This window comes from Cavia porcellus, unplaced genomic scaffold (assembly GCF_034190915.1).
Source record: "Cavia porcellus strain 051 isolate PalLab524CR breed Dunkin Hartley unplaced genomic scaffold, mCavPor4.1 scaffold_2, whole genome shotgun sequence".
Classification (NCBI taxonomy): Eukaryota; Metazoa; Chordata; class Mammalia; order Rodentia; family Caviidae; genus Cavia; species Cavia porcellus.
In genome coordinates this window covers 94953350-94966783 of record NW_026947485.1, presented here as the reverse complement: position 1 = coordinate 94966783, position 13434 = coordinate 94953350, and the positions used below count along the sequence as shown (strand labels likewise).

General features: G+C 34.5%; 1 protein-coding gene across 8 annotated transcripts in view; it reads left to right on the top strand.

Annotated features, from left to right (window-relative positions):
- The window catches only part of Ate1 (arginyltransferase 1), a 181342-nt gene that overhangs the window by 73007 nt on the left and 94901 nt on the right, over positions 1-13434 (top strand). For all 8 annotated transcript variants that reach the window (XM_063244871.1, XM_005008080.4, XM_005008079.4 and 5 more), the window contains 2 exons: positions 6237-6418; positions 11873-11972. In XM_063244871.1, the coding sequence (XP_063100941.1) occupies positions 6237-6418; positions 11873-11972 (282 nt within the window). The remainder of the gene's footprint in view (positions 1-6236; positions 6419-11872; positions 11973-13434) is intronic.

The following is a 13434-nucleotide window of genomic DNA, read 5'->3' as shown; positions in this document are numbered from 1 at the left end:
AAGAGATACAGACTGCAGTTCTCATCCTGCTGACTACAACTTCAATTGTTGGGCTACAATTTTCATCCTTTAAAACATATACCTCATCAGATGAATAAGAGTTTGTTGAACCAATTGGACCAAAGGTGTCTGTTTCCTAGTCTGCTGTCCCATTTTTTGGGAGTTGTCATAATAATATGAGCATGCTAAGTCTGAAATAAGCCATCCATGACTGTATCTCCAGTGAGTTCTTTACAGTTCAGTCCTATGGGTCCATATTTCTCTTTCCAGTCAACAAAATGCTGACTGCAGAGGGCTTTTATTGGTACCATTAAAAACAATTTTAGCCTTCAACCATGGCGGTGTTTCTTCCACTAACTGTCTTATTATAGGTAGTTCAAACACCATGGTTTTCCTAGAACCAGTTGGAGCACAAATCACAAAATTTCCTATCTGTGTAAAGATCATCAAAGGCTTTCGACTGGGTATAGTTGAAATATGGAAATTCTTTGAAAATACTTCTAATTTTACTGGAATTTCTGCAACAGCCTTTAAGGAACCTAAGCTATTTTTGGTTACCCTTTGAATATCATGAGGCTGAAATGCAACTGAAATAGCTGATGCTTTGAACATATCTCCTCCAGTTTCAAGAAAGGTGTCACTTGCTTTAAACATGTTTATACATTATTTAGGTTTTTGCTTATTATTACTATAGTTCCATGGTTCCCCTTTGTTTACTTCTGTTTGGAAAATTTTCACTGAGCCAAATTTTCACTGATGGTGAGAGTCCATGTTTACACTATCAGTAGAATAAGCACTTCCATGTATATTGCCACACATTTTAAATAATCTTTTTCAGAATGCTGATGAGCTTTCTCCTTTATCTTCTACAATATTAACTAATTTTGTATCAGGAATATTTATCTCAGGTGCTATCTCAGTGCCTCTGTGATTTTTATATCTGAGAAGACTTCATATTTCAACTTCTCAAAAACATGTGATAAGTCAGTGCTATCTACTTGTCCAAAATTTAGATAATCATGTTCATATTTATTAAAGGTAAATTTGAGTTTTATGTTGGCAAAACTAATGGAGACTTCCGTCTCCATTAGTAATGTTTAAATTTGATGTTAACATTTTTCTTTCTGACATAACAATTTATGACTTTCTATTTCTTCCTCTGAGTCCTAAGTATCTAGCATTTCTAAAATCAATGGAGCAGGGGGAAGAAATCAATCCAGTGATTTTTCATTGTCTGGAGAGCATTCTGCTGAGGCGGACTTCACTTTTCCACTTCATCTGAGTCTTTGAAAAAAACAAATTATGCACAGGAAACAAGTAGCCATTTGATTTAGCATTGTTGGAAAACTGGAGTTTGTTATAAATCTTGCACATTGGGCATCCAGGCTCCCAGTCCTCACCGTGCATCTGAGATTCTCAGCTGAGAGATGTGTCTTTTTCCTGACATTGTCTTGTTTTTCTGTTGTTGACTGTTTTTCATTTTTGTTCAGTTACTCACTTTGATTGATGTATTCATTCTATTCAACTTTTTTTTTTTTTTTTTGGCTTTGTGTGGGCTTCGTTGTCACTGCCTAAAGTACAGTATTCTTAAGGATTTTTTTTTTGATGTAGTGTTCATAAATTTCTTAAAATGTTTTTTATCATGAGATGCCCTTATTTCTTTATCAGTATTGAATGATAGCTTTGCAGGATATATTAGTCTGAGTTGGAAGTTGTTTTATTTTAGGGCTTGAAGGACTTCACTCCAAGCTGTCTTGGCCTTTAAAATTTTTGTTGAAAAGTCTGCTGTAATCCTCATGAGTTTACCTTTAAAAATGTTTTTGCTTTTCTCTGGCAGTTTTTATGATTCTGTGTTTGTATTGGACTTCTGAGATCTTTTTTTATAGAATCTTTTTTTTTTCCAGTCGGTACTGGGGATTGAACTCACAACTGCGCGCTTTCAAGGCAGGTGCTTATGCCACTGAGCTAAATCCCCATCCCCTGAGATCTTCTTAACTATCACATGATGCAGAGCTTCCTTTCTTATCCTAGTTATTTGGCATGGTTTTTTTTTTTTTTAATTGGTACTGATAGTTGAACTCAGGACCTTGTGCTTGCCAGGCACAGTGCTGTGCTGCTGAGCAATATCCTCAGCCCTATTTGGTATTTTATAAACTTTGCTTACCAGCATGTTGAGTTTCTTCCCTATCCTGAAAAGTTTTCTACTCTGATTTTTTTACACAGATTTTTAAATTCCATTTGTCCTGTTTTCTGATTGCGACTGCAATTAGCCTTTAGATAGTCTTCTATCATCTAATAGCCTCTGGATACATTTTTCTTGGTCTGAGCATTTTTAAGTTTTCTCTGAGTATGTTACCATGTGGTTCTATTTTATCCTCCGATTCTGAAACCCTGTGTTCACATTGGTCATTTCTTGCCTTTATGAATTCAGTAGAATTCGTTATCTGTGGGATTTCTGTTTGACACCTTTTTGTGGAGTCTGTCTCTTTGGTAAAATTGTCATTTATAGTTTAAATCATTTTGGCCAGATCGTCCAGATTTTCATTTCCATAACTGCGTTTATTGGTTTGTTTGATTTTTCCACTATTTTTATGTTATGTTTTCTTGGAGCTTACCAAATTTCTGTGCCAAATTTGGAGCTTACCAAATTTCTTATCATTTCATGTAACTTAGCTATCTGGTGTTTGCTTTCCTCTTCATTGATATTCCTTGAACCTGCTTTGGGAAAATTGGGAGTCGTTTGAGGTATCGTCTTTCTTTGTTTTTTCTTTCTTTCTTTCTATTGAGATGATACAGAATAAGGTGAATTTGTAGTGTTATGAAGATTCCTTGATTTTTATATTTATATTTGATTTTAGTGGTGTATCGTTGATTTTATGTATCAAGAAGTATTATTTACCACTGCATTCTATTGAACTCATTTGTGTTGGATCTTGTGACTGATTTTCTTAGCTCCTGTGAAGATACTTTGGTGCATGAATAACCATTCCATATGATATACCAATGATAGTGTGATTTGAAACAGTAATTGAAAATCTTCAACATAGAAAAGCTCAGGAATAGATGACTTTGTAGTAATTGCAGATTCCAGGTACCACTGCAACCAACAACCAGAATCTTGGTGAAATGTACCACAGATATGAGCAGGAGTGCTGAATGTCCCTCATTTTTGTTTTAACTTGTAACTCATTAGTGATCTATGATGTTGAAAATTTTTTATGCTTATTTGTCATTTGTACATTTATTTTGTGAAGTATTCTTTTGTTCATGTTTTCATTAGGTTGGTTTTGTTGTTATTGTTCAATTTTAATAGTTTTTGTACATTTTAGATGCCAATTCTTTACTGAAGATTTTTTGCAATGTTTTCCTCTAGTTTGTGTCTTGACTTTTTCTTCTTAGCAATGTTTTTCACAGAGCAGAAGTTTTAATTTTAATAAAGTGTAACTTACCAACTTTTTTCTTTCATGGGTTATACCTTTAGGTTTTGTCTAAAAACTCATTACTAAGCCCAGGGTCACCTAGATGTTCTCTTCTAGATACTGTCGTTTACAAGTTTTGAATTTTACTTCTGGGGGTGTGGGCCATTTTGAGTTAATTTTTATATAAGGTGTAAGTCTGTTTCTGTTGTCATTTGCAGTTGAAGTCTCATTGTTCCAGCATCATTTTATTTTTTATTTTTTTATTTTATTTTTAAAGAGAATGAAACCAAACAAAATAGAATAAAACCAATCAAAACAGTGAAAGTGATACAGGATAATAGGAAATCAACAATGATTACAATAATGCCTCTTGTTATCTTCAAAATTGCTGCCAATACCATTAGACATAATAAAATCAAACAAAACAATAAAACCAAAACAGAACAGTGAAGAAAACAAAACAGTAAAATGGAACAAAACAGTGAGAATAATACTGGATTTCAAAAACAAGACAGAGTTGCTGTATGGCATGTTACCTTATAAATAGATGCTCAGACTACCAGCTGTAGGTTTGCAAAGTCAGTCAAACAATACAAGAATTGAATTGCTTGTCTACCTTAGTTGCTGTCAACTCAGCCTGTGATCCTGTAAATCAGCTGGTTGCTTACACAGAGGGAAGGCTTCTTGTCTTCCAGCCCACACACTGGCTGGCTCATAGGCAAGGCAAATTGTCTTCTCATTTCTCTTTCCGGCTCCACATGGCCGCTGCTGGCCCACAGGAAGGGTAAATTGGTTTCTTATATATCTTCCCCGCCCAGCATGGCTATTGTTGGCTCACGGGAAGTGATGTTCTAACACCATTAGTTGTAAGGATAGTTGGTTGTTTTTTGTCTCTTCCTGTGAACCTTGGAATAAGTTTGTCAATATACAGAACACAGTTTGCTGTGATTTTTTATTGGGAATGCAGTGTCTATGCATCAACTTTAAAAGAATGGCCATCTTAACATCTTATTGACTCTTCCAACCCATAATGTGTATTTTCCCACTTATTTAGACTTCTTGATTCCTTTCATAAGCATTGTTTTCTACATATAGATTCTATATATATTTTGTTAGTATTTTTCAGGATACTGTAAGTGGTTAGTGTTTTTAATTTAAATTCTAGTAATTTATGTTATAAATAAAACAATTGATTTTTGTATGTTAACTTTGTATCCTGCAATCTAGGTATAATTTCTTCCAGTTTTTCTGTTACTTGGGATTTTCTACGTTAGCATGTCATCTGTAAAAATGACAGTTTTTTTTCTCTCTTTTTGTTCCCAATACCTTTATTTTCTTTTCTTGTGTTATTATACTGGATAGAATTTTAAGTCTGATGCTGAATAGGATTCAGAGAGGATATCTCTGCCCTGTTCATTATATTACTATTAAATGAGGTATCAGTTTTAGTTCTCTTGTATTTTTATCAAGTTGAGAAAGATTTCCTCTACCTAATTTGTTAAGTTTTTAATTATGAATGAATTTTCTCATATATGTTTCCTGCATCAATTGATGTCATAATGATTTGTTTTAGCCCTGTGAATGTGGTAGGTTATATTAATCGCTTTATATTAATTGCTTCCCCTTCCTTTTTTTTTCCTTTTTAAAATTGCTTTTCTCATACCTGTATTCTTCATTCTATTCAAAAGTAGAAAGATAAAGAACATAAAAGGAGAAGATTGGATGAGAACAAAAGCCCTGAATATCTGAAATAAATCTCTCTAGGTTATGATATATAATTATATACATTGTTGGGTTCAGTTTCCAAATATTTTGTTGAGGAATTTTGCATGTATGTTCATGAGCAATGTTAAATTGTGGATTTACTTTTTTCCTTTTTTTTTCTTTAGCTTTAGTGTTAATAAACCTGATATTTAAACTTTCTTTTTTCCTCTGGTGTTTTCCATGTGTATTCCTGTGATTTTTAACTGTGTGAAATGATGTACAATTGTATTGTATTTATTCACTTAAATTGCTAATCTCCAACACCTTTTCAGGTTCTAATAATGTCTTTTGTATGCTGCTTCATAAATTTTATGCTTTTCATTGAAGTAGTTATATTTAAAATCATGTTGAATTTTAAAATGAATAATGTGTAATCAGCTCAATTTATGAAAAGATTATTATAGTCTGGAATATTCAGATTTCTTTTCTAGGATTCTAGTTGCATTAAGAAGGATGAAGAAATCATTTTCCTCCAGCTAATAATACATGTCACAATATGACCTTTGTACTTACATGGGAGCTCTAATCTGTAAAGATTAGTGGGATCCTATGGCTTTTCGGTGTTAGAGTAGTCACAGAACAGGGCTCACCGGCAATAGGGGAACACTTTTTTCTTACAATTGACATTTTTAAACATGCACAGTGTTTAATGAACAGATCAGAATAAATGGCATATCTGTCACCTTAGACATTTTTTTTGTGTGTTGGGAACATTAAAAATTCTGTGTTCTGTCTGTTTAGAGAGATTAAGTTAATTTTTGTCAGCTATAGCTATCCTGTTGTGTTAGAGAAGTTATTTCATCTTATCTAGCTGCAACTCTGCATGTGAAGCATCCTCTATCCCTTTTCTTTCCCAACATCCTTTTTTCATCTTTGTTTTTGTTATTAAAATATTTTACAGCTTAATATAGATTGTAATTGGGGAAAGTAATGGCAACAAAGAGAAAATTTTAGGACATGTGAACCTGACAATATACTAGATTAATTATGAGATATTTTAATATTCAGGAAAAGTGTCAAACCATTCATGTTCGTATGTCTACTTTTTCCTAGGCTGAGAATCCCCCTAATGGACCAGAATGTGGTTATGGCTCCTTTCACCAGCAGTACTGGCTTGATGGAAAGATTATTGCTGTAGGGGTGATTGACATCCTTCCATATTGTGTTTCCTCTGTATATTTGTACTATGACCCTGATTACTCATTTCTATCATTGGGTGTCTACTCTGCATTAAGGTAAGATCTCCTTTTGCATTTCTATAATGGGTAACATAAAACTTCAAAAACTACTCATTTGATTGTATTTTCTTATACAACAATAGAAACTGTTTGACAGTATAATTTGTTGCTATTGTAGTTCTTCAGTTATGTATTGGTATTTAGTAGTAGTATCTTCAGAACTGATGCCACTATCTGATGGAAGTTCTCTAGTCTAGCTTTTTAGTTTTCTGTATACTCTTGTATATAAGTAACTTATAGATTTGGGGGTGCTTTTGTTGTTTCATTTGTAGATTTATTTAAGCTCCCCCATCAGAACCCCTTATTGGGTTGAGGATTTAGCTCAGCAGCATAAGCTCCTGCCTTACAAGTGCGCAGTCATGAGTTCGATCCCTGGTACCAATTAAAAAAAAAAAAGAACCCTTTATCGTCCTTGAGTGTTATTATTTATATTCTTGTTATCACTAGCATATGCGTTTGTTCACTAATTAAAAATTAACATGTATTAATAAATTAAAGCAGTAGGAATCTGCTGAAAGACATATAGTTAGATAGTCTTCTTAAGGACCGGGACACATTCTCAGAAAGAGTAGGCAGCTTGGGTTGTGCATGCATTGTTAGATGTAGTTTTACAAACTTAAGAGGAGTACAGTGTCACTAGGTGGTATACAGTGGTACCATGATTCGTAAACTTAATTTGTTTTATGATTTTGGAAAAGATGGCTGTGTTTGTGTTTGTGTGGGAAAGATGGCAGTGGTGGTGTTTCCCACCGGCTGCAGAGTTTGCAAACAGAAAATTTTTGCCAAATGCTTCTGTTTGCAAAAGAAATTATTTTGCAAAGCATTTGTGAACCAAGGTACCACTGTAATTTTATGAGACCACAATGTTATATATGTGTCCATTGTTGACTGAAAAGTGATTATGGGGTTTTGAATATATCAGAACAGGAACAGAGAATTCTTAGCTGGCTGCTTGAATCTGTGACACTCAATAGAAAATAATTTCAGTGACTCTCAATATAAAATAATTTCCATTTTATGTCCCTGATTGCAAATATATAAAGCAAGACCAACATCTTTTGATGGTAAGAAGATTGGATTCTTCATCAAAATATTTGTTTCTTTTTCTTTTTCTTTTTCTTTTTCTTTTTCTTTTGTCTTTTTGAGACAGTCTTGCTAGGCAGTTCAGGCTGGCCTTGAGCTCACTTTATACCCCAGGCTGATTTCAAACTTGCAGTGATCCTCAGCCTTCCAAGTGCTGGGATCATAGGCGTGCGCCGTCATGCTGGGTTTTGTGTCTATTTTTATTTCTGCTTCTCTGTATGTACTTACAGTACAGATTGGGAGGAGTGTCTGGAATTGTTTTACTTTTTGTTCTCTGGGAGCTCATATGTTCTTTTCTGTTTTCCTTTCATTTCTTACTCTTTACATCTCATGCTTACATTTTTACTCATGATGAAATATTCAACCAGATTATTTTATATTTTGTGTATATGGTTATCTTTTGAATTATAGATATGGAAGTTGCTTTTTATTTAAATCAGTAATTTGATTTTTTTCAAAATCTGATCTAATTGTATTTTTTAAAAGTTTTATTAGTGCATATTCGTAGTACATAATGATTACATTCATTGTGGAGAATTGACACGTGCATAACATATCTTCATTCTTTTTACATACCCTAATAATTGATTTTTGGTATATATTTCCATGGCCTACAAAACAGAGTTCTCTATCTTGATATTTTCAACCTGGTTTTCTCTTAATACTAGTTTATAACAAATTCACAGTTATATAATAACCTCTAACTGTCTTTTATTTTCCTTTTGTATTTAATAGCCTTTTTGTATAAAGTGATTAAAATATTCATTGCTGTTGATCTTACTGGAATAGGAATTTAAAGCATTTGCATTTTATAACTTAGAAGTTTACATTTATTTTCTTTAGGAGTTTGTATTTATTTTAGAAAAGATTCATTTTTAGGTTTCTTAATCCTACTAGCAATATTAAATTTTGTATTTTTAAATTTAGTATAATAGAATCTACGTATTTTTTTTTTTTTTGTCTTTTTCATTTTTATTGGTACCGGGGATCGAACTCACGACTGCCTGCTTGCAAGGCAGGTGCTTATGCTGCTGAGCTAAATCCCCAGCCCTGAATCTATGTATTTTAAATGTCTGAATTTCCACTTTACCAAAGCAAACAGTAAATTAGTAAATAGACTACTTAATTTTAGATACTCCAAGGCTGGGCATGATGGTGCATGCCTGTAATCTCAGCACTTGGGAGGCTGAAGCAAGAGGATTGCTTGAGTTTGAGGCTACCCTGAACTACATGATGAGCTCAAGGCCAGCCTGAACTGCTTGGTGAGATCCTGTCCCCCACCAAATTTTTTTCTCTTCTTTTCTTTTAGATAATCCATTGTACTGTCAGGAAGACAATATCAGCAACTGGTCCTTGTGTTTTGCAGCTGTATTCCTAGCACTGTGAGAGGGTGAGGCAGAAAAATTAGAAATTTTGAGCTCAGCTTGATAATTTGGCCACTTTGTGAGACTTTGTCTTAAAACAGAATAAAATTAAAATAGAATACAATAGAATTGACAAGAAATAAGAACTGGGTTCAGTCTCTAGTAATGCATGCATACATACATAAATATCAGCAGTAGTGGTAGACATGCAATATGTTTTAAAAAAATAATTTTATTGTATATGTTTGTGATGCATGGTGATTATATTCAATTTGGGTTATGGATATGTGTGCATATCATATCTTATTTATCTTTACCCCCCTGAGCCCCCTAGACCTTCTCTTTTTTCTCCTTCCTGAGACCCTCTTCCCATCTCTACAAACATGGTAAAAACAATCTCTATGGGGTGGGGGGTTTAGCTTAGTGGCATAAGTGTCTGCCTGGCAAGCGTGAGGCTGAGAGTTCAATCCATGGCACTTAAAAAAAATCCCTGTGTGGTTTTTAATATGTCTCTTAGGCTTGGGATTTAGGTCAGTGGCATAAGCACCTGCCTTGCAAGTGTGTGGTTGTGAGTTCGATCCCTGGTACCGATAAAAATAAATAAAGAAATAAAATATCTCTTTTATTTTGTCCTTTAAATTATTTATATTTTGAGCCTCATATTTGAGAAACTTTGCAATATTTAACCTTTTGTGACTGATTTATGTCGCATGGTATTGTGGTCTCAAGATTATCCAGTTTTATACAAATGACTAATTTATTCCTCTTTATAGTTTAGTAATATCCATATTTTTAATCTGTTATCTGTTTCTGGGCACATAGGCTGTGCTTTCATGATTTAGATATTGTTAGTTGGCTGTTACAAACATGAAGATGCATTAGCTCTTTCTGGAAGACACCTAAAAGTGATGTAGCTGGGCCAAATGGAATTTCTCTTTAATTTTTTTGAAGAATCTGTCTACTTACTTTCATAATGTTTATACTAGTTCGTATTCCTAACGACACTATAGAAGGATTCCTTTTTCTCTGCAACTTCACTAGCATTTGCAGTAGTTTGAGTTCCTACTGGTGTAAGGTGGAATTTCAGTGAAGGCTGTTTTATAGATCTGTTAGGAAAGACATTTGAGGAGCAAAAGTAAAAGAATCAAGAGAAGTCCATGCAAAGATAGCAAATGCAAGGGTTCTGAGGTAGTCAGAATAAACAGAAATAGTCTTATAGGCTAAGCCAAATGGAAGCACGTAAGAGAGTGTTACTATGGCAGGAGGACAGTAAGGCAGGTGGAGGTGTGAGGCAGGGCAGATGGAGAGCGCTCGTAGGTTTGGGAAGGAGGTTGGGTTGTATATGTGACACCCAAATAATATGGGAGCCTTGAAATTATTTGATCTGATTTTTTTCCCCCCAGTAATGGGCATTGAACATGGGTCCTTCCCACCAACCTATATCTCCGGCATCCTTTTCAAGTTTTAATTTGGGATAGGGACTTGCTCTATTACTAAGTTATCCAGCAAATGCCTGGACTTGGGATCCTTTTGCCTCAGCCTCCCACAGTAACTGTAACCTGATCTGATTACTATTGTAAAAGATGACTTGGGCCGTGTTATGGGGAATATAGAGATGCAGGAGTGGAAACACAAAAATAAGTTGCAAGGCTACTGTAATTATCCTGTGGAGCCATACATAGTGGCTTAGACCAGAGTATTGGAGGTGGAGGTGATACAAACCAGCTAGATTCAAGATATATTTTAGAGATAGAGCCCAGACAACTTTGTGATAGCTTGGACATGGTGGTGAAGAGCAACAGAATAGATACAGAGGACTGTTCGGTTTGGAAGGAGTAGTGCTGGGATGAAGTGGGTTGTGCAGGACTAAGTAAAGACTAGAAGAGTGACTTGACTGGCCTTGGGGCGGGTGGTTCTGCATGTCTTTGTATGTGTGCAGTATTTCCTCACTTTGAACCTTGAAATACATTAATTTCATGAATAGTAAGATGTATTCTGTTTTGGGCAAATGTTGAATCTGCTTGAGTTTAGGAATATGTGTATTTTAAATTCTCTCTTTAAAATTCATTTAAAAGTAATGTTTTGGAATAGCAGTCTTTCAAAGATTTAAATTTAAACTTGAAAAATGCACAAAATCTTCAATTAAATAATACATTTCTCCTGAATTTTAAGTATCCATTGCTACTAAAACAAGAAAGAAGAAAGCCTTCAAGAATTGCACAGACATACAAGTAACTTGGTGTTTTAGAAATGTACTCAAGATTTACTTAAACCCTTCACATACAATGAGTTGTTCAGCCAGGCATCTAGGGTGAAATTTTGTGCTAAGATTTATCTGGGTACAAATTACGCTTCACACATAGGCATACAGTGAGGATACAGATAGCCCTCATCTCTGCCAGCAAATAGAGAAAATGTGGTAAGGTAACAATGTATTTCCTGCTTTCATTTAGCTGGCATGAGCACAACAGGTAAGAGTTTGAAGATTAGAAAGATGTAAGCATGATGCTTCCTCTTAAGAAGCCTTGGTCTTCGTGAATCTGGGGACATTTCATATGCAACATTTCATATGCTAAAAAGAAAGCAAAATATGTAATAGTAAGATTTGCACCTAGATATAAAAATCAATGTGTTAGTATCAACTGAATGTATTTGTATGTCATGATCATCATAATAGTTACTTTTCTTAAAATGTATTTTGTGTTTTCTGAAATTTGCTGTGCTGTTCTTAACCTGCTAAGCACAGATTCTTTGAGGATTCCAGAGTTGTAGATCTCTTTAATCTTGTGTTATTCGAAATTTAGATCAGCTTCTTTGCCCAGCAGATGGGTTTTGGAGCGTCTCTTTAGTAAACATCATCTTGCAGTGTTTTGAAAATTGTTTTTATTTCAAGATTTGGAATTCTTTTGGATACTTAAGACCAAATTTTATCAAGCATTTGTCATCATATAATTGTTTGAAAACTAGAGTCAAAATTAACTGTACCTTCATCTTCTTTTGACAGAGAAATTGCTTTTACTAGGCAACTTCATGAGAAAACGTCTCAACTCAGCTATTATTATATGGGTTTCTACATTCATTCTTGCCCCAAGATGAAATATAAGGTAAAGTTGATTTTCATACATTTGTCTATTTTCATTATAGAAAAAGGGAACTTTAATAAATTTTTTATCTCAGGGCATAGGATTTGGAGCTTTGAAAGAAGGATGAATAGGTTAATAAGAAAATCTCTTGACTGTCTCAGAAAGTAAGCTTTCTGTAATGAGAACCACAGCCTGTGCTGGTCTTACTTTGAAATCCGTCATGTTATTTTGAGGTTTAAGTATATTTCAGAATTTCCCTTTTAAAAAAAGATTGTATGACTTTCTTTAGTGAACTCTTTGATGTTTCCTAAGTGTTAGTGGAGTAGAGAGCTATGTGGAGGAGCAGGCTTTTCCCTTCCATCCACTGTGATTCCCCACCATTTTGAAGGGCTTTAAGAGCTAAAAGATACAGGCAGGAGCACAACACGTGAAACTTTGAAGATTAGAAAGATGTCAGCATGAAAAGATACAGGCAGGAGCACAACACGTGAAACTTTGAAGATTAGAAAGATGTCAGCATGAGGCTTTCTCTTAAGACATATGGTCTTCGTGAATCTGGGGACATTTCATATGCAACCAGGCCATACATCGGTAGGTAGGTGACCTAGAAGGACATGAGGTTTTAATCCATGAGTTGTGGAAGAGGAAGAAAGGAGAGCCTTAAGGAAAGAATAGGTATGATGAAGAAGCGTGTTTCAAGGAGAAAGAGTGGTAGAATGAGTTAGAGATGGCAGTGCCTGTAATATATTCATGGGAAGAAAGGTGATCTGTAGGAAAGGCCTGGAAAGCTTGCCTAAAGGACTCTGGAATAGATGGTTTTCAGAGCAAAGAGAAGTATAAGTAAAAAAATATATAAATCTGTTCTTATCTATAAACATGATTTTTAGTTAAACAATAAGAATTTAAAAACAAATTAACATTAAAAAGTATATTTGAGTTCCTGTGTACCCAACATAGAACATCAGCAGTGGTTATACATCTTACTTCATCTGTTCCTTTGCCTTATTCCCTCCTCTACTTTCTTTTGAATGCTTTTGGAGCAGATTTAAGATAGCTTTCATTTTTAAAATATTTTAGAGTAAAGATAAGGATACTTCAAAAACAACTGCAATATTGTCGTCATGCCTAAAATATAGTAGCAATGTTTCCAAATATCATCTGATATCTAATCAGTGTTCATATTTCTCTAATTGTTTCAGTTTTTTTCACTGACATTTGATTTGGGACTCAAATAAGAACTGTACATTATACTGATCAGTCCCTCGAATGTTTTTAATTCATACCCCACCTCCATTTGTGGGAATGATCATGGTTTCAAAACTTTGAGGTCAAGTATTGAGTGGCTGATGGTTCTGTGTTAGAAAGTATGCATTCCAAAAGGAGGACTGGCTTTGAGAGCAGAGTAAAAACACAGTCCTGTGCGTAGCTGGTTTTACATTGACAGTCCAGAAGTCTGATCCAAGTGTCCTTCTGGCATTTGGAG